At 41.8% G+C, this 22,314-nt stretch overlaps 1 protein-coding gene across 1 annotated transcript; it reads right to left on the minus strand.

Annotated features, from left to right (window-relative positions):
• Positions 1-11,683: 11,683 nt before the first annotated feature.
• On the minus strand, positions 11,684-13,459 carry LOC119657378 (serine protease 7-like). The gene is made up of 4 exons (XM_038064266.1): positions 12,957-13,459; positions 12,610-12,895; positions 12,257-12,549; positions 11,684-12,199 (listed from the first exon to the last, which is right to left on the minus strand). The coding sequence occupies exons 1-4, from the start codon at positions 13,024-13,026 to the stop codon at positions 11,898-11,900; spliced, it is 951 nt and encodes a 316-aa protein (XP_037920194.1). The 5' UTR covers positions 13,027-13,459; the 3' UTR covers positions 11,684-11,897.
• Positions 13,460-22,314: the final 8,855 nt, after the last annotated feature.

Here is a 22,314-nt window from a genome sequence, read left to right on the forward strand (position 1 = left end):
ATCCCTAAAAGCCGTTTGATGTTTTTCTACCATAAATATCGCCCTTATAGTCTTTCCGGCCTGAATCATTCTCATTCATACAGATTGAGTGACCCGCCCACCGTAACCTATTGGGCCGGATTTTATCCACAACCTGACGGTCATGGTATCGCTCATAGATTTCGTCGTTATGTAGGCTACGGAATCGTCAATCCTCATGTAGGGGGCCAAAAATTCTTCGGAGGATTCTTCTTCAGAACGCGGCCAAGAGTTCGCAATTTTTCTTCCTAAAAACCCAAGTCTCCGAGGAATACATGAGGACTGGCAAGATCATTGTCTTGTACAGTAAGAGCCTGGACCCTATGATGAAACGTTTCGAACGGAACAGTTTTTGTAAGCTGAAATAGGGTATGTTGGCTGCCATCAACCGTGCGCGGATTTCATCATCGTAGCTGTTATCGGTTGTGATTTTCGACCCTAGATAGGAGAAATTATCAACGGTTTATTACCATCGCCAGGTAAAAAGGTTGACGACTATTGATATAGGGTTTGCTTTTCACAGTGAAATAAAAAAGTGAAGCAGTGATCCATTAACAAGCTACGCTTATCTCAAGTGAGATTGATATTGCTGCACGAAGACCGTAATGTACTAAAGAAAATTAAATCATCAATGATCATCCGAAAATAATAGTTGCACAATAAAATCTCCCGGCGAACACACATTTTGCATAATGTCGCAGTCAATTTCTACGTGAAAACCATGCTGAAAAATTAATTCACAAATCGTGTTTTTCGAACATACACTTCTCCTTTACTTTTACTACTTTACTTCCACAATGTTTTTCCTCTTTTCCGGTCGCCTGCTAGAGTCAAAAGAACTAACATCAACAGTACTTTCTTAGAATAGTAACCCGAGCTTTTCATTGCACGTGCGACAACAATTATTCTTGATGCCGCATGCGTTCAGCTGTTTTACAACAATACCTAAATACATAAATGTTTCGCAATTGCCTGGCATGATCCGCTTAACATTTGCATGAATATTTATAGAACGAGCAACGAAGTTTATAAGGAAAAACAAAACTGTTATGATAATTTTTCTTATTTCCAAATTTATGTATTAACAATAACACAATAATGTTTAAATAAGTTTTCGATTTTCCGGAAATTTAAAGGGTTTTTCGATGAAAATTTCAAAAAAGAAATAAAGGGATCATTTATAAATGAGTGTAAAACGCGTAATTTGAAATCAGGATGGGAATTAAGAGTTTTAAAGGAGGATGATGGAGATGCTAACGGACACTAAATAGCAAGGGAAGGAGAAATGCAAGTAAATGAAACTTTCATCAGCTCAGTGCGGGACAAATGAAAAACCGATTCTCCATCTAACCTCTTAGTTAGTTACTTCCTTCTTCAACACAATAACAATTTCCACTTTCTACCATTGGATATCGCCTACCGCTAGAAATTGATTAACTTTATTCCGTGATTCATGATATTAGCACATGCATGTTTTCCATTATTAATGTTTCCTAGAAAATTAATAAAATCTGTTGCACTTTGTGGGAAATTTACTGTACCCATTACTACACAATTTTAATTTGCTCAAGCACCCACTCATTGCGGTTGTCCCCAACTCTGTTGCGGTTGTGATGACCACATGATCTCGCACATCTTGGTCAGCATGTGTCGAAAGTCATATGTGCTATACAACACTATTTACCATAAAATTCCAAAATCAAGTAAGCACATTAGTAGATAGATCTCAAGCACGATTTTGTAGTTTGCAATTTTAAACAAGTTTTGCATGAATGTTAGCTTTTCATCCCACATGGTAAAAATGCAATTGTTTGTGAAACTTTTTCTATAAAGATGAAATTGAAGTATAATAAAACATTGTTTTTAATAATAAAGTTAACGCAGGCTCCCCTATCCACTTCCAATTCAAGCAGATTGAGAAACCGCCCGTCGACTCCGATGGACTCCAATGGACCAATGGACCTCAACACAGCGATGTTTCTACAAATTTCCTACAAAAGCGAAAGACTTTTGCGCGGAATGCAAGAAACGCAGTTTTGGCAGCTGGCATACGTGAAACTTCACCACATCAAGCAATTACAGTGTCAGATACTACATATGTATATTTGGAGGACTTGCTTCAAAATTTACTGAAAAGATGTCATCTATCATCGTGCATTGGCAAGGAAACTGTTCGAATAACAGGGAGGATTATGTACTTCCGCGGGTGATAACCCTTCCAATCTCTTAAATTTTTTCGTAAGGTCGTAGAGTTCCCAATTTCAACAGAACAACTGTTAAATGTTAGTACATACAAAGCGATACAAATGCAAAATCGATCCCATCTGACCAACTCTTTTTATATATCTTTGCATTCTTAAACCGTCGAATTTTCATCGTCTGATACCGGTCTCAAAGGTATAATGCTGTCACTGAAATAACGATGTAGACTATCTGGATTTTCCGCGGTCCCCGAGTCCTATCATCATATCACATCCCATATCCATAAAACTCACAACACGTGTATTACACGGTATAAAGGATGATAATAACAAAATGGTAGATGGCAGCAACATCTCGAACACCTGCCCCTGTTATCTGAATTCAGTAACCATTGGGGCAGGTTTCATGTGCCGTCGAACCCAAATCCAAATCAATATCTTCAATTAGAATGTGACGCACTTGGATACAGAAATCTACTACAAACCCAATTTCATTCCGGTGTCATATTGTGTGGCATAACAGCTTCGACCGGGACGCGAAACTAGTTCTTATATTTCGCATACAATGTGATGCCAGAACCCAATATGCAATAAATGACACAATGCAAATATTATAATAGCAAAACGTCGTGTTTAATTTGAGATTCAAATGTACTGTCATGGAAAAACAGAACAGTGGATTCAGCGCAAATTAGAACCGTACTAACGAAATTGTTGCCTCGATAAACTCGGGCTTGATTGGTACTTTCGCTGATGTTTGTGAGGATATCAACGTTTTTTTCCCCAATCCTCTGGAAGGAAAAATTAATTCATATGTGCTGGATTAATTTTGTTAATATATATAGATAAGGTGAGGTGTAGCATATGTATAGATTTCTGTATGCTGCATCTATCCAAGATATGTGTCTACATCTAAACTAAGTTGTATAATGTCCGTGGTTTCCCGACAAATGCAACATTTCGTTGACTTTGTCCATTGACAACTTGACAAGAAAATGAATTTACCCTTAGCTTTTTCATACCACTCTTTGCAATTTCCCAATTCTGAACCCGATATTCAGTTTTTTCTGATTTTTCTTGCTAGGAACCCAAGTCTACGAGGAATACATGAGGACTGGCAAGATCATTGTCTTATACAGTAGAGCTTTGACCCTATGGTGAGACGTTTCGAGCGGAACAGTTTTTGTAAGCTGAAATAGGCTCTGATGGCTGACAACAACCGTCTTGCCATTATTGATGTGCTGCCCAAGATATCGCGCCAATCAACGCCTGCTCGATCTGGATGGAGGCAGTTGGTACGTCTCAGGTCGTTCTTCTCATGATGTGAATATCATCAGCATAGCCCAGTAGTTGGGTGGACTTCTAGAGGATCGTACCTCTTGCATTTTCCTCAGCATCACGGATCAGTTTCTCGCAGGCCAGGTTAAAGAGGAAGCACGATAGGGCATCACTCTGTCGTAGACCGTTCTTAATATCGAATGGTCTTCAGAGTGTTCCTGCTGCTTTTATCTGACCTCGGACATTGGTCAGGGTCAGCCTAGTCAGTCCTATCAATTTCATAGGGAAACCGAATTCTCTCATGGCCGTGTACAGTTCTACCTTGGCTATGCTATCATAGCCGGCTTTAAAGTCGATGAATACAGTTTTACCATCGCTTGCCGCAGAGAGAAAATCTGATCTGTTGCCGATTTGCCTGGAGTGAAACCTCTTTGGAATGGGTCAATGATATTCTCGGCGTATGGGGCTATCAGGCCTAGCAAGATAGCGGAGAATATCTTATAGATGGTACTCAACAATGTGATACCTCTATAATTGCTGCACTGTGTGATATCTCCCTTTTTATGTATGAGACAGATAATGCCTCGTAATCATCAGGCATTGATTCGCTGTCCCATACCTTGAGCAGAAGTTGATAAACCGCTTGATGTAACTGGTCGCCTCCATATTTAACCAATTTGGCTGTAATTCCGTCTGTTCCCGCCGACTTATGATTTTTTACCCGATGAATTGCACGGACTGTTTCTCCTATACTTGGTGGTAGCAGTATTTGTCCATCGTCTTCAGTTGGCGGGACCTCCAACTCGCCGATGTTCTGGTTGTTCAGTAGCTCATCAAAGTACTCAACCCATCGCTCCAATTTGCCCATTCTGTCGGAAATCAGATTTCCATCTTTATCTCGGCAGGATGAGCATCCTGCTGACTTGTTGGTAAAACTTGCACGCCTGATGCCATTGCTCCCTATAGTTCTCGAGTTCACAGACTTGTTGGTTTTCCCAGGATTCGTTTTTCCGTCTGTGAAGTCGCTTCTCCGCTCGACGGAGTTCGTGATAAGTCTCTGCGCATGCCCGCGATCTTTGAGAATACAACATTACTCGGTATGCGGCATTCTTCCGTTTCGTTGCTAGCTTACATTCATCGTCAAACCAGCCGTTCCAACTTTATTTGCAGTTGCGGCCAAGTATGTTTGTGGCCGTATCAATGATAACGTTCTTCAGGTGGTTGTGAAGATTATTTGTTGATGCTTCATCTCCAGATCCTCTGTTGACTGCGGTTATTGCGGCATCCATTTCCTTCTTATAGGTGTCGCGGAGGGCAGTATTGTGGATGGCTTCAGTGCAAACTCTCACCTGATTGTCAGAGGGGATTCTGGGTGGTGTTGTTATTCGAGCTCGGAGCACCATGCCAACGAGACAGTGATCCGAGTCTATATTAGCCCCCCTATATGTTCTGACATTCATCAAGGCTGAGAAGTGGCAGCGTTCGATCAATACGTGGGCAATTTGGTTGAAAGTGGTCCCATCTGGGGAGGCCCATGTGTGTTTGTGGACCACTTTCCGCGCAAACCAGGTACTTCCAACAACCATTTCGTGTGACCCTGCTAATTGAATAATCCGCAGTCCGTTATCATTTGTATTTTGTGGTAAGCTATGGGAGCCAACGTATCGCCTGAAGGCTCCTTCCTTACTTGGCTGTTAAAACCGCCAAGTATGATTTTGATATCATATCTGGAATAGGCTACGAGGGTTCGTTCTACTGCTTCGTAGAAGGTATCCTTCTCCGACTCTGCAGTCTCCTCTGTAGGATCGTAAACGTTAATGAGGCTTATATTTCTAAACTTGCCTCGCAAGCGCAGAGTGCATAGCCGTTCGCTTATGCTTTCAAAGCCGATAGTAACTACGAGCACATGGTTTACTGGATGGCCACTATAATATATGGTGTAGCGGCTCTACTCCAGGAAACCGCTCTCTATCCAACGTATCCCCTGTAACGCTGTTACATCAGCCCTATATTTGGGACAGGGTATCGGCTAGCTGCTCAGCAGCTTCATCTCTGAACAAGGAGCGCACGTTCCATGAGAAGATGCGCAAATCGTTATTCCTTTGTCGTTGCCGGGCTCATCGTTGTGTAATCCGTCCAGTTCGAGACTCCTGTTGTGGCTTCGTAACAAGTTGTTCTCCGTGTAGGGTTGTTAGCCCTACCCGACCCCCAACCTGGAGGACCAGTTGGTACATTTTATCAGGTTTTAGGCGCGGGAGGCTCGGCTTCATCCTCCTCCATCAGCGGCTTTTCATAAAGAAAGAACTCCCAGCGATCATCACATGGAGGTGGACATAGGGTTTGGTAGTAGAGCTGTTGGTGTTGGTTCAGTAGGCATTTCCCTGGGTTTATGCTCCATCGTGGGTACCAATCCACATTTCGCCCTGGGACCTATACTACCCTTTGACCACCGAGCGAGATGAATGGGAATTTAAATTGATTCTGTGTGTATTGTGTTGGTGTAATGAGGTAAGTTCGAGGCATATATACAAATTATGCAAAAATTCCAGGTAGCTTTTGTTTTGTTCCAATTCTGGGCCTAAAAACTAACGGGGTATTGGGCAGCTGAAACGAATCGACCGCCGATTTATGAGGAGTAAATTTGGAAGAATTAATTGCCGTCCTGGAATTGCCCTCCACGAAAGTGGGGATATTCGTGGGGTAGGTGTACGGTTTGTTGGTTCAAATCACGTACACCGTTTGCTTGTATTCCTGCGTCGCTGACGGTATTGAATAAAGATAGAGTACTCTGTTTTCAAAATACTGTCAAAATATCAAGGAAAGAGAGTGGCACTCAATGGGTTCAAATCTCCACCAACTGAGCTCCCGTCAAATGGTGGGTGTGCTACTACAACGGAAATTGTCCATCATTTTAGACTACATCTTTTGCGAACGCCCGTACTCTAAAAAACTCATATATCTCGACTAGAAAAAAGCAACTAAGCCAAGCCATGCATAAATTCACATGGGCAATAGTTGAGTCGTAAGATATCAAAATTTTCCAGTAATAACCATCAAAAACTTGAGAATTTTAGAAAAACGTAAAGCAAACTACTAATGCCACTCAACTAGGGACTGAGGTGGCGAGTACATTGGGCCAACACGACCTGAGTGCTCAGAAGCTGTAGCTTCACCCCCACTATACACGCACTAAACTAGGCGCCCGTTATATTTCGCCATTTGTTCAAATTTAATGAGAAATTTCATTCTTTTTTTATTAATCACTCATTAGTTATCACATCACATCATTGTCTTATCACAAACAAATTAAAAAAATTAATCAAAATATTTTTATACACCTCGGACATTTAAAACTTCAATATACAAGATAGTTCCTTGCGAACCAACCCTTAACAGCTCTCAATACATTAAAATTGAATTACTGTGAAATGAATGTGATCTGAGGAATCCCTCTTCCCCTCCTCCTCGCAAAGCCGTGACACTCACAATAACTATAAAGGGTCACCATCCAATATAATGGTCTGGAGATGTCACGGCTGGGTGAGAACCCTTAAGGCCCCGCCTCGTCATCATCTCAATCAGGAGAAGCATCCTCGGAGATCGCTCACGATTACGATACTGGGGCCAGGAGTTTTAGGCGTAACCGTGCTAATGTTTTTATAAATGATACATGAGTAAAATATTCAAAGGACCGCCAATCCCCAGCCTGGCTAGCGAAGAGGCAAGCAAGCGGATGTCAACAAAACAATTCGATGGTGCTTTAGTATTTGCCGCGGTCCTTAACGGTAAATTTCGTAAAATTTTTACTTTAACTCAACCCACTTAATCGACTCTGGCCACACAGAATGGTCTTTCGACCAGAGCCAAATAAATTAGTCATTACTGTTGTTCCTTAATATCTCAGCACTGACAGAAAGTTCTAAGGTTAAACAAAAAAGTTTCTACAATAGAATCACAGAATGGATAAATACTTCGTTGGGAACTTGGTTTCGGAGTTTGTTACTCTTTAGGTAAATTAGGTAATTTAATCTAAATCTTTTCAAGTTACTATAGATATACATTGTGGGGCTGTTCTTAATAGTGACCAGTTATTGGACCTACCAGTGTCTTCATTTTGATGTTATTCACTTCCAGAGTTTTGACTGTTTTGATTCGTCGTTCATGCAGCATGAATTCATGAAAAAGATATTAAAATAGGGCCTTGTTGTCAGAGAGTGTAACATGGTTTTCGACACAGAGAATGAACTAGAAGCCACAAGTATTCTGGGGGTAAAAGGGCAGTAGATTCGATGAAAATATATAATATATGCACTTATACAGTAGATTCATATATTTCCCAGGTATCTAAACATTGGCATGAATCTCATGTTTAGAACAAGGGACCATTTCTCTATACATGAAACGGCATCTTTAGAACATCAACCCTATATCGTCCCATTGTGTGTTAGATAGACGCTAAGTTTTATTTAACTACCGAATCCAGAAATCCACAATCTCTTCATTAGGTGACCTCAACCCTAAGTGAAGCGCATTCGCGAATCTAGATATCAGTGGTATTTGATGAAACGAGATGCCTGAGCAGGGTGCATTTTCCGATACTATTCGCTGGTTCGCACTAGGACAACTTTACCGCAATGAGAGATTGCATTATTTATAAGATACAGATAACTTTAACCGCGTCCTAGCCCTTTCCAATTTTGGCTTGAAGACCTGATATCGCTGTGTGCTATAAAATGTACCACGCTCCCACCAAGCGCGACAATTACTGCAGAGAACGCAACTCCCCATTTCATAGCAACTCTTCATTTTGTAACCCACCTGACCGCATCTACGTGCTATCCTTGCTCGCCTCATACACATTACTTAATCAATTCTGATTTTCCCGCTGTTAAGAAGTTTCCTCGGATATTGTTCCACAACGACAATTTTTGGCCCTCAGAATTCGCAAAAGTGATGTCTATCTGAATATTGGTTACCTGCAGTCACTCACGCTCGCTGGTCTTTGGTCATTTAAGGTTTTGTGTAAAACAAAACCTTATCAAAATAAGTTTACTGTCTGTCTGTCCGTCACACGCATTTTTCTCCGAGATGGGTATAGCGATTGACAGCAAATTTGGTACAATGCTACAATTTAAGGGGGGGGGTCCCCATACATGCAAAAAGGGGCTGTACATTTTCTTTTCATCAAATATACTCATGTGGGGTATCATATTATAGTCTCGGTTAGCTCTTTCTGAAGCCGATCTTAGTTTCGACATTTGTTGGGTAGGTGGGGAGTACAGGGGGTTGAGAATGATCATTTCTTTAATGGGGCCATTCTCAGAAACTACTCAACCGAAAAATCTGAAAAAAATCAGGAGGCTGCCATGGTGCCTAGGCTCGAAATACCTTTCATGCTGATATATGTTCAAATAAAGTTAATAATATTATATCACTATAATTTTTGGTAATTGGCTTCAAACCCCTTAGGTTAATCCTAGCACCACAGAATTTTGCAGCGATGTAGGCTATAATATAGAGCATAATCTTATCAAGTTTTGTGGAAATCACACTATTACTAACAAAGTTATAATACGTCAAAGTTGTTGCTTCTTTGCAAATTCAAGACTATGAATGCCAATATCACCCGAAAGTGGATACTCTCACATAATATATGCATATATTACGTGCTACGTACTAAGAAATACAAAAAACCTTTCGTACCTGAAGCGTTCAGCTTTCGGTTTCCCGACTTGTTTTAATGTATGTTGCACTCGTATTCGCGAAGAATACCTAGGCTTAAATTAACAACCAAATCCTACTCTTCCAGTAACCCCTTGACTACCTCACAAAACGTATCCTTGTCCATCTCCTTCGGACCAAATTCAATTCAATTCATTTATAGCAAACCCTCGCCTGGACTCCATTTCGACAAAGACCTTGCCTTCTGACAGTTTAATGAGCAAAGCCGGTGATCTAGCCCTTACTCGTTACTCCGCCTTTTCTTGTGATACTCAATAATTTGTATCCGACTTGACTTTTCAGACGGTTTTCAATCGGCACAGCAGGCTGTTTCATTCAACTTGAACTTTTCTTGCGGCCAGCAATTTCTGCACTGCCACCACTGTCAGTCGCATTGCAACCGTGTGATCCGACTCCGAACTCCTGCAACTTAAATTATTGTTTCAAGGCAGTGCAGATTTCCTCTCAGGATGTCTCCTCATCGAGATCCTTGCACTGTACCTAGACCTCATGTTTTTAAGACCGTGCTGCGTCATTCAATTTGTTCATAAGTTGGTTACTAAAGCCGTGAGCCTCCAAGCGCAAATACAAGATTCCATTTCTGGGTCCCTCAGATTTCCCTAACATTTCTGCCTAAGTATCTTAGATCGGAGTCAGCTTTGACCATTTTTGGTATCTCCGCATGCAATGGATTTTCCTTCTTGGAGATTGCAATTGTCTCTGGGCGAATTCGCTCTTCTTTCTTCTTTTTATTTACGTCCGTTACCACCGTTAATATTTTCTTTGGGCTTCGCTAGCCGACATTCCCACTTTGGGCACATTTTTCCTCTTCTGAACCTTTAGCTTTATTTCCTTTTTAAAGCCTGTTGATTTTCTAATGGTTCCCCCGCTTTGTCTGGCACTCTTTTGCATGGCCGAAGGTGGTAAACTTTGCGCTTTGGTGTCACATGAGTCGCCTGTAACATTATTGAGACAGAAGTTTTCTGATTTTCCTTTTTCTCCTGCAACCCAATAGCTCTCACCATGTCTTTACTTGGTGCCCACTATGCTTGTTCTTGATAAGCTCGGATGACTCACCTGTTTTAGCTCCTAGCTTCATGAAGGAGATTAGGACTCTGTTCTCGGCGATTACTCCTTTTGTGTACTCCTTCACTTTTTACTAACTGTTTCAGTAAGCAGGGGATATTTTAAAATTAATGTACTTCTCCTGAATGGGTCCATTTGCTGGTTTTGGTGTTGAAATCTCTTTCGTCGGCCAGCGATCTTTCTCCACTCCACCGTTTTTAACTTTCGCTATCTGTGTTCTTGGTAGAATTATCTTTGTTTAACTCCATCCTTCTTCAAATCTAGATCACTTGTAGTATTAACCAAGTTGACCACTGCGGTGGAAGAGTCTCGAAAGCCAAGGTCCAGCTTGCACTCCCGAAAGTCCCGGTATTGGTGTTCCGAGTTCCAGCACTGTAACTTTACTCTTTCTCTCATCTTCCATGTTAGTTTTATGCCCCGAACAGAGTCACGTTGGGTATCATGAAATTCCCCGATTAGTACTTACCGAGGCTAGATTCAGTTTTAAAAACACATAAAACCTTTCATACCTGAAGCACCGAGATTCCGATTATTTATTGGGACTTCTTTTCATTAACATAATCGTCGCGCTCCACGTTTTACTGAACAAACTACGTATGGAATTAATTAGTCGAAAATCTGCCTAGACACCGTATGGTGGCAGTTTTATGATTGTTTTGACAATTTTTTGGTTGGGTAGCTTCTGCTTTCTAGACCACACTGCTCCCTATTGTATTAAATGCCAGAATCGAGGCCATTTTTAGAAAAATACTGATCGAAACCTTTCATTTGAACCCCACATGACTATATGATATTCGTGGAAAAGCCATTTACACCCCCATTTTAGTGTGTGGGGACGCCCTCCCCTCTTAAACTGATGGATGTTACTCATTGCATGGTAAGGATTTCACTGTTCCCACCTTCCTTCCAAAATTTAACATCAATAGGAGTTTCTGAGACAAATGGGTGTGACAGACAACTTATTGTAAAATTAGATTTTTGTTTCTTATTGTTTCTCTTCTCTGTCTGTAAAGCACTATCAAAAAATTTTAAGTGCCCACAGTGGCCATTAGATTTTAGCTATTTTTGTTAGTTTGAAAGATTGTTGTTTTGTTCATTTTTCCAATCTATATATTACTATTACCTATTTCTTGAAAATAAAATTATTTTGAGAACCTCAAAAACGGACTGATAGTAGCGCGTTTCAATAAGGTTTTGTTTTACTCAAAAGAAACAAGAAAAAACCGAGTTTCAATCCTATATTCTAGAAAGTAGTGAGCAGAAAACTTATACGGTAATGTCCAAGTTTTCGCAATGGTGTGGGGAACAATGAACCGATGACCATTATATTTCTCTTGGGCGCTCAATTAACGAAACGAAGGCCGTTATTATCGAAGTAGTTTTAGAAGTAAACTGTTTTATATTAAACTGAACATTAGAAAGTGTTTGTTCACTGTCTGGATAATTTAGACTAAAGATACATATTAAACAATACTTTTTCCCTGCTTTATTTCATAATACTAAGTAATCTTTATTAATCTCCTGGCGTTCACTTCACGATCCTTGATAAAAATCATTTAAGTCCTTTACAATCTATGATGATCACTCTGTCACTCAAGCAACCAGGTGTTTCACAATCCACCTCCTATACGCCATAACATTTGTATACACGCCAGGCCAATTTTCTAATCCACAACCTCTTCCGAATGAAATAACTCCATCAAGCACTGGGCAACCGTCAATAAATGAGATAAGAGGTCCCCCGGAATCCCCATCACATGCGTCTTGCTTGAATACACCCCCGCCGCAAATTTGTCCTTTTGTTATTGTGACATTTTTTCTGCCATACTGTCTAACGCACTCATTATGATCGTACAATTTTACGTTTAGTTTATTACTGACAGGACTTTGCTTTTCTGGAAGAGAAAACAAAAGTTAGCACTATGAAAATGGGAGATGGCTCGGCTACTTACGATTGAGTGTACGGCCCCATCCAACAACGGTGTATTCATGATCTGGACGTAGAATTGTAGCACTGGGCTTATGAACCCACCGTAAGCACATAGGCGCGATATTGGATGAGAAATCATACAAAGGATCCGAGAGCTGCACCAAGGCTATGTCATTCTGATAAGTTCGGCTACTATAGTTCTCATGGACAATGACTTTTCCTATTGCTCTGTCCACTTTAGTCTTTATTTCACTGCAAATTCCTCGATTGCACTCAACTTGTGAGAGGTCATGTTCACCTAATCGAATGTAGGCTCTATTAGATGGAGAGTAAAAGGGTTAAAATCAACGAAGCTTATCGATACCGCCTACTCACAAAAATCCTGATTTCCTCTGAATTTCACCAGTCACGCAGTGGGCGGCAGTCAAGACAAATGATCTGCTAATCAACGTCCCCGAGCAAGGGAAGGTGCTATTTCCATTCTTGTCAATATAGTGCAAGAGCACTACCTGCGGGAATTCATCAACCTCCGTTGGCGTCCCGCCATAGATGGGAGGAAGTGGTTTTATTGGACAGCATTCACTTAACTCCGGAAAAATATCCTTAAATGATTGATGGATAAGATCATCCAGTCCTATCCTATGCGAGTAATAGTTCTCTCCTGGTGCAAGGTAATATCAGTAAATTGCAATCTGGGTAACGAAGAAATATTAAGATATTACCCGAAGCGATATTGCATCCAAACAGGAAAGAAAAGATAAAAAACACAATTCGACCACTTGAAGTAAACATTGTTTTTTTGGAAGTTGAAGAAAAACAATCGATATATGTATGGACAATCACTAATTAATTTTCACTGCACAATTGAAGTTTCATTCATACACTACACTAGAAACTGGTTAAACTCTACCCTTTTACCGGTTCAGGTATTCTAACTAGCCAACTAGTTTAAACGAAAGGCGTATTCCCCAAGAGTTAGAAGCTATCTACCGCCTTCTAGAGTTGTTCATACACTGAACCCGTTCTCCGGTTCTATAGTATTACTCTACAACCAGATCATATTCTGTATAAGAAATATTTAGTTCGCAATTTCATTTTTTAAGGTGATTCACAAAAGCTCCCATGGAACGGAAATAGGCAGCAGAGCAGGTTATTTGCATTTAATTGGTCGCAGATTTAAAACCGGTCGAGAGCAGATAATTATACTCATCCAAGATACTTTTTGATGTATCTTCTTACGTTTACTCATAATCACTGCATCGCTTAATAGGATGAGCTTTTCTTCTTGAGACCTACTAGGTTCCGCCTGGTTAGGTCACGGTTGGTTGCAAACAAAATAATCTGATTTCAGCTAAAAACGATGGAGTCATGCAGCCATTGTTCAGTGGGAAAATATCAGTACTCAAGTGCAAAATTAATGTGACGAAGTTGGATTTCCACTACATATGATCATGTACTCGCATTTATTTACAAACATGACGTGAGCTAGCATCATTGCTCGTGCTTTCTCAACTGAATTTCCCAGCTTAACTTTCATTTTCTTGGACAGGATTGTCTATTGCAACTTCCCCGACCGATTGAATCGAATAATGGAAGAAAAAAATCTAAAAACATTATTCAAATGAACAGATAAGAATAGGGAAAACCCCGGCTCAAAAAAATAAGACTCTGACATGTAAAGCAGTTTTATTTTTAGATGGATTTTAGAATTTTACAAATTGCTAACTGGATTCCATGAATGTTGACGTTGAATCACGCGTCAGCGAGACAGGCATTATCACTTCATCTTCGAATTTATCTGTTAAACCTTCAACACGTCTAGTTGAATGGTATCTTTCAACTAGAACCATAGTGTCTATATATCTGAAGCGTTCCAATATAGGCGTAAGCAACATCTCATCTATTTTAGTTAGATTTAGTTGATAATTTCACCATGCAACAGTCGGTATTAGCAAGTTAGTCGTCACCTACCTTCTTGAAATCTTATATGAATTGTCGTCTCATCGAATTTAACTGATGTGTGCATCTTGGAATTCCCAAGTGCAATTAAGAACTGCCCTCATCATATTATTTGGGATCAGGTTATCTTTGGTTAGAGATGCCAACCTGTTTTTTTCATATATATATAAAGTACAACATAAGCATGAAGAGTTCATTAACTTGCTGGCTTGTCTAGGGTAGTAAGGCAATCGAATGGAGTGTGGCCTAGGACATTGAATATTGAATATTAAATTTTCAAATTAGGCCTAGTAGTTGTATATAGTTCATAAGTTTATATTAAAAAGAAAAGGTTTTTTTTTTTAATTTACGCATATGTTTGCACAGAAGAGAAGTGCTTGCGATATACGTTGCTGACGCAATAAACCCCCGACTCCCGGTTATAGTAACTGCAAAAACAAGTTAAAAATTGTCAACATCAGAGACTACGCCGTTAGCAAATATTCAAAAATAGATGCCCTGCAAAAATAATTATTGAAGCAATTGGTGGTAGCCTTACTTTAAACAAATTTCAAGGCATTAGACGCTTGTTAATTACATTGAGAGTTTTAACTTGATCTCATCATCAGTTAACTCACTGAAGCACGCACACCTTACTTTCTCCGAATGCAAATTTACGATAGAACTGGATTAGTATATGGAACCCCGAAAACAATATTAGATGTCTATCTATGACTCTCGTTAGGTAATTTGCGCTTTTTATGTCTCCTGTTCACTCCTATGTAATGTCTACTCCAAATATTTTTTTTCTTTCTTATAATTACTTCTTTTTAGTTTTCAAAATTTTTCTATGAGGTTGTGCTTTAGTTTCATAAGCCCACAGAAGCGAGAAAGACACAATTACGAAAATAAAAATCCGTGACCCAAACAAGATTCAAATACGCGGATGAAATCGAGGGCTGATGCCGAGAGGCGCCTGGCTCTAGCACCATCAACAATTTCCGCTTTCCGATGCTATTATCCTTCTTAATGTCCACTCAAGACTCTTGCTTCTGCGAATTTTAAATAATGGTAGTTTGGTTATACATTATTAATGCTTTCGTTGTCATAATCTCGGCAGATGCCGGATTTTACCTAATACTAGCACTAAATGCCAAGCATTTAGACTCGGACGATCCTTCCTACTTAAAAGATAAGTGGTGACAGGTACTAGGTTGTATTGTGCGTGTGTTTTAGGTTGGGAAGAGGCAAAGCCTCCAAGGACTCAGACCATAGTGATCCATTGTGCTCGATTTCCCCATCATAGGTGGTAGGTTAGTGGGAGAGTCCGTCGAGAACTCCTCACATCGAACACGTATACAGAATGGTATATTTATGCATGATTTGAACCAGACTGCGAGAGAACATCAAGTGAAGCCGGGAGCGGCTCGTCCACCATTGAAGATGCCTCTCTCGCAATTTGTCCACGATCGGTGCAACCCCATAACGCAACATCTTCGTCTCCATTACCGTAAGACCCCGTTCATTGTCTTTTATAGTCGGCCAACACTCAGAACCGTAGAGTGCGACAGGGCGGACGACATTGCGGTCAATTTTAGATTTGAGACGTTCGTTGATACGTCGATCACAAAGAACACCAGTTGTGGAACGCCACTTCATCCAGGTTGCGTTAATGCGTGAAGTCATTTCATAAGGCAGTTCTCCATTGACTGATAGCGTTGACCCGGGGTATATAAATCGCTCAGTTCTGGGCAGATCACTGCCGCTGACAGTGGTTGTGCCTGTTTCATGGGGATCGGTCAATTCAGTTTTGTTTAGATTCAATCTGAGTCCGTGTTGCATAAGGCGATCATTCCATTTTTGGACAAGTAGCTCGAGATCATTTTTGGTCTGTCATGCTAGGAAAACATCATCTGCATAAAGCAGTATATATATAGGGCGCTGCACATTGGATGTCCTGTGTGACGGTGTCCATAACAAGAAGAAAGAGGAGTGGTGAGAGGGCGCTTCCTTGACCAACAGCAAAAGAGACACGAAGTGGTTCTGATACACCAGCCATACTTCGAACTTTACTTTTCGGATCGTGGTAGAGCAATTGAACCCAGCGCACGAATTCTTCTGGCACTAAGCATACCATATGAATTCGTGTTATATACGGTCAAATGCTTTTTCTAGATCCGGAAATGCTATCTAAAGAGGGCGATGCTTCTCACGGTGTTTCTCCATGAGTAACCGCGCAGCGTATATTGCGTCGGTAGTTCCGCAGGTTTTGACAAATCCGATTTGATACACGATTTCGCGAATACGGTTCTCAATGCTAGGGGATAGCAACATCAATAATATACGCGGAGCGACCCATAATGTCAACTAAAGGCATATCAGGCTTGTTGTGCGATATTTGGCGATCAGTTACCACTTGCCGGTCAGAATACATGCTCTAAGCGCAACTATCAAGTACTGCCTGCAACTCATATCGGTAAACCGGACGTGTTCACATGATCAGCCCATGCTTGTATGCAAGGCGCGATGGGAGTACAGCCGGAAATGAGATGGTCTAACGTCTCTAACGCCAAACCATATATTCTGCACTGTTCGTTCTCCACCCGCTCTTTCATTACGAGCTTTCTATAAACTCGGGTGGCAAACCCGTCGTCCTGCATGGCACACAAAAATCCCTTTGTCTCAGGAAAGAACTCCCCAGCACGAGCCCTCTGCAGATCGACAAGTGGCTGCCGAAAGCAATTCATGTGTTTGTCGTGCATTGCCTTCAATTTTCATTCATCGATCCACTCCTGGTCTGTCTTCACCCCGCTGAGAAGATTGAAAGAGGCTGCCCATAATCTGCCTTACAGACAGCCACATGCAAGGGACTAGCTTACTCTCTGCTGCAAAAATAAACGCACAGCGAGTCAACTTAATATTGATGTTGTACCGCCACGTCAGCCACGCCTCTGCCTTCGATTCCATGAGGTAAGTTCATCCGCTTCACGGCAGAATTTCAGATATCTTGCAGTAAATAGAGAAATATGAGACGAAGATAGGGAGCTTCTTTAACTTGTATTTGAAGTCCGATTTCAGGTTCTCAAAAATTGCAACGTCCTTCAGGGCTCCAGCGATTTCCGAAAAATCGACTGCAGCTGGGATGTTGATCCCGGAGATCCGGGACGAAGCATCGGCGATTAAATTGTCTTACGGGACAGATGTTCAATGTCGATCGATTTTAAAGCCGCCTATGACAGCATAGGCAGGGTAAAACTGTACACGCCATGAGGGAATTCGGTATCCCAACGAAATTGATAAGACTGACTAGGTTGTCCCTCACCAATGTGCCAGGCTAGATAAAAGCAGCAGGATCATTCTTGAGACCATTTACCATCAACAACAGTCTAAAACCATGGGTTTTCTTAAACCTGGCACTGGGAAAAGTGATTCGCGATGCAGATATCAATGCGAGGGGCACCATCCTCTTTAAGTCCACCCAACTACTGACCTACGCTAACGATATTGACATTATGGGAAGAACAACCCGAGATGTACTACCTACCTTCATCCGGATCGAGTAGGTGGCGCGAGATCTCGAACTGCACATTAATGAAGGTAAGACGAAGTATATGGTGGCAACGTCAGCGCCAAAAATCAAAGAACGAACAACATCGAACCACACTGGTCAGACGAAATCAATAAAGATAATACACTACAATTTTGAGACCGCTGAAAATTTCTTCTATTTAAGATCGAAAATCACAACCGATAACAGTTATGACGATGAAATCCGAAGAATTTTTGGCTCCCTACATAAAGACTGACAGTTCCGTAGCCTACATAACGATGAGATCGATGAGCGATACCATGACCGTCTGGTTATGGATAAAATCCGACTCAACAGGTGGAGCCGGGCGGATCTCCTAATTCGTATGGATGAGGATGGTCCAGCCTGGAAGTCAATAAGGGCAACAACTATGGTAGATAAAGGAGACGAAGCGGACCCTGCCTGAGATGGAGCGATGGCGTAGATCAGGACGCCAGACAGCTTCTAGGGATAGCGAATTGTTGGATCTCGGAGTGTCTAGAGTTCCTTACCGGTTGTTGCGCCGTTGATGATGATGTTGAATCCTCGATGTGAGCTGGCTGATGTAAGCTATGTGCCGAAGTTAGCGAGAGGACTTTTTGTCGGGTTTGTGACATAAGGCAAAATTCAGAGACTTATATCTGTGAACAAGGTGAACGGCCTGCCCTCAAGGGAATATCGAAAATGTTTATTACTCACATACGCGACTGGTAATTAATGATCATAGACGTTCTTATTCCTTTGAGTCGGATTCAACTTTTTTGGGAAGAAACCTAATGGTTACCAGCTTCGATTCACCCTTCAATGAGGAGCAGCGTGTGTGAGGCATCGACGAACATAGCGAGAGCATCTACCAGCGGTTGCTTCGTGATTTCCAATGCTTGGGCGGTTTCTGGCGACAACACAACCACTCGTAAATCCTTGGTCTAAGGACCAGACACGAAGACATTAAATAATGCCTGGTGGTAAGCAGCTTTAGGCAAAAAACGACGCTAGAAGTTTACCATGCCCAAGAACCTTCTAAGGCTTTTGGCAGCGGAAAGCTCACGATCGCTTGTACCTCGACTGGGTTGTGTTGAATGCCGTGAGTCGACAGTCGCGGAAGTCATCGAGGATCGGAAAACGGCAAAATACTTGCTTGTCGCCAAGACACACTGAAGACGCACCGCAAGAACGAGATAAAAGCAACGAAGCAAGAACCAGCCGACTGCTCAAAATTTCTTGATCAAACAAGACACTGCCTTTTTCTTTCACTATCTCTCTAATCGGGTTGTTCTGGTATTGCTCAGCTAAGAATGTCACGCTAGAACAAAGTTGTCGCGGGGCCTTCTGCCGTCCTAATCGCCATTTCGGTTAATGTCCCACCACAATTCGCACTGGCGGGCATCACGTCAGCCGCCACTAAATCCAATCACGCGTTAGTCAACCAGTAGTCAACATGCTGAGCGATTTTTTTTTATTTTTCTAAAAACTCTAGATGTCAGTTCATTGAATAGGTATGGCCTACTTCACACGATTACTCCATGTGAAGTAGTCCCGCTCTCTCTAATCGACCTCGTGGCAGCAACTAGGATAATTGAGCGAGCTGCGAAGTTTAAAGCTGTACAGGTATATACAGTATCCACCATGTCCCATCAGAAACTGCGTGAGAATACTGCTTGTCTCATGTTCTATGAGTCATCCCTTTCGGCGTTTTTCACATGTAAATCAGAGTAATAATCGGGCCAGTCATTGATTCGGGTTATATTATTACTAATGTAACTACTTTATTTCTTTTTTAATATTTTATATTTTAATTTATAATTAACAAACTAAAAATTAATACATGTGTGGATCCTGGATGTCTTTTCCTCTGGAATTTTTTCCACCTCCCTAGTTGTCAAAATTATTTATATGTTTTTTTGAAATCATGGTGAACCGACTATTTCCGGAGGGTTCACAATTGAGTGCGTTCGTTACACCAATTGCTTGTTCTACCACAGCACTCCAGCGAGGAAGCAGATGCGTGGTGGCCGCCCCCATCCCTGGCTGTGCTTTCTTCCAGGAAAAAAGCAGGGCCAGAAAGATCCCGTTAAGAGACATCCAGCCTTAAATCGTATGGACCTCGCTCGAGGCTTGCAGTAGTCGAGACCTCTGGGCATATCCACCACGTTTTTCGCGTAGTTTTCAGTTGGTGGTGTCTTCAGCTTCCGCACTGCGCCCTTGGTTAGACGCAAAAACCCGGTGGATTTAAGGCTCGATTTACTATCGAATACAAGGTATCGCCTCAGAACCTATTGACGATTATGAGTCAATACTTGAAACCAGTCAAGTTCTGCAAAAGCCAATTAAGTCGACATAGATTGTACCTACCGAAGTGGTTTGTGCACTGAGGGAATACGCCTACCTCTCTCTGCATACGATGTACTGTCTGGCCGAAGTATTAAATTTCTTACCCTGAGTGCGCTAGTGATCGGTGTGAAATACTTGCGGAAATCGGCCGAAATATTAAGACTTTGTCCTTTGTCTAAGGACTCGCAGCATAGACTGGATAGGAAAGTAGGAAACCCGATAAATGTGTATTTGGAATTAGTCCTGAGGATCTGGTGAACTTCGTCGTCCTTTTGCGTTCGACGGCGGCGCCCAAACCCGTGTGGAGCATGTAATGTGTACTATTATAAAGCACAGGCGCCGAAATTAGCGGTGAGACGCTTTATCGAGCAAAGGTGAAAGGCTTATAATCCGTGAACACTGTGGACAAGGCCAAGGAATCTCTCGTGTGGTTAGAAGAATTTGCATTTCTCAACGTTGAGTACTAAACTGGCCTCAAGGAGATCTTGAAAAATGCACTCGAGGTGCACTAAATGCTCGCACTCAGAGCAAGACGGAGCTAGAACATTCAAACGAACGAAATAAAACTGAAGGTTTCAGAAAACAGAGTGGATGAATCGATAGCATGCACAAAGCGGTGGATGAGTGCGATGGGTATTTGGAAGTCAATAGTCGCTATAAGATCTCCATTCACTATTCGGTATGGGGACTATGTAAACTGGCGACGACCAACAGCTGCTTGAAAGTCTGTAAATACCCTACCTAAGAAATTCTTCGAACTCTTTCCGCGCAACTGCAAGCTTCTACGGTGATAATGGACGCACTTTAAAGAATATTGAGGGGCCAGTGCTGTTAACGTGATGTTGAGTATCATACGTAAAGGGCTCAGGGAGAATACGCTCGGGAGTGATATTGCGATATTTTTGAAAAAGCGGAAGGTCTATAATATTAGGCGACTAGGTTCAAATTCTTCCTGATGACCTATGGGAGGTTGCGGGTTTAATGAGGAATCTATTGTTCAAATCAATTAGCAGTCCATAATGGCACAGGAAGTGTGCGTGCAAGATAGGATGCTGACATCCACTATAATGAAGCACCAAAAAAACGCGCGTCGAATTCCTGGCCTCGTGTCTACCTGCCTGCAACCGTACGCGTAGATCGTCGGCTTTATTGGCGCGAGTTTTGAGGATTGCAATATTAGGCGATGATTCCAGAATGCGGGAAAAACTGAGACCCCAGCACTTGTAACGACAAAGAAGTGGCACCGTTTCAAGAGGTCGGTGCAGAAACCACCCCCGCGGCAAACGAAGCCAATGTACTAGCGATCCCGACAGCTGGACGTACATTCTAATTAGGACGGACGCCCCCCAGAAGTCGCCTTCGATGTAGCTACCTTCAGGCTTGTTTCCCTGTAGACACGCTACTTTGGCTCTTTTCAAATAACTCTGCCAATATTCTAGTCTACCACAGATCTCCTGCAGCTTGTCTCTGATGGCTGCCAGAATTACCATCAATTTCAAAGAACCTTGGATGCTGTCGGCATTCCTTCCTTGCTGGAGGAATAGCCTCCTGAATGATTTTCAACTAGAGGGAAAGGCACGCGATGTGTGGAGATAAAAGTCCACTGAATCATTCCGTCACCGTTATAGAGTTGTTCCCTCAAAGCTTTAAGTCCGCTTCCGAATAGAGCTTCTTAAAACATTTCCCCATGCTCCCCTGAATGGTTAGTCTGGGGTTTTTGTAGGTTTTCGTATAAGCATGTTTTTTGCCTTTAGTCGATCCAACCTGCCGACTATTGAGCCTTTCGTCTGGGTACACTATTCTACCAGTGGTTAGGTGTTCCCCTTGAGAATGTGCATCTCCACGGCATAGGCGCGTTACATACTTTGGTGATGTATTGTATTATATGGAGAGCTCCATCCTTGGAAGTACTTGCCTTATTAGACTAGTCTAACTATACGTCCATAAAAGTTTGCTGATCAATCGTTTTTGCAAATAACCTAACAATCTTTTCGTTTTTGATTGCCTGGTAGTCGCTTTACGTGATGTCCCCGCGGACTTGCGACGATATATTATACGCCAGCGGAGGGCTGAGAAAATTCCGATCTACAACTGATTCAAATCCCCTTTCCGATAATTGTACGTATCACATTCTGTGGAATGCACTACATCCAACAGGGCTAATGCTTTAGAGACCACGCATTACAGTCACCGGTAGTCAAATTTGAACTCCACCAGTTGAGTCTGTAACCCATTCGCTACCC

Source organism: Hermetia illucens, chromosome 1, assembly GCF_905115235.1.
Source record: "Hermetia illucens chromosome 1, iHerIll2.2.curated.20191125, whole genome shotgun sequence".
Classification (NCBI taxonomy): Eukaryota; Metazoa; Arthropoda; class Insecta; order Diptera; family Stratiomyidae; genus Hermetia; species Hermetia illucens.

Bases quoted from the DNA above. Each gene is read 5' to 3' on its own strand.
- LOC119657378 (XM_038064266.1), bottom strand. From the start codon at position 13,026: ATGTTTACTTCAAGTGGTCGAATTGTGTTTTTTATCTTTTCTTTCCTG. The intron at 12,550-12,609 runs GTGAGTAGGCGG...TCCATCTAATAG, and splicing joins CAGAGGAAATCAGGATTTTT to AGCCTACATTCGATTAGGTG. The intron at 12,200-12,256 runs GTAAGTAGCCGA...TTTCTCTTCCAG, and splicing joins ATGGGGCCGTACACTCAATC to AAAAGCAAAGTCCTGTCAGT.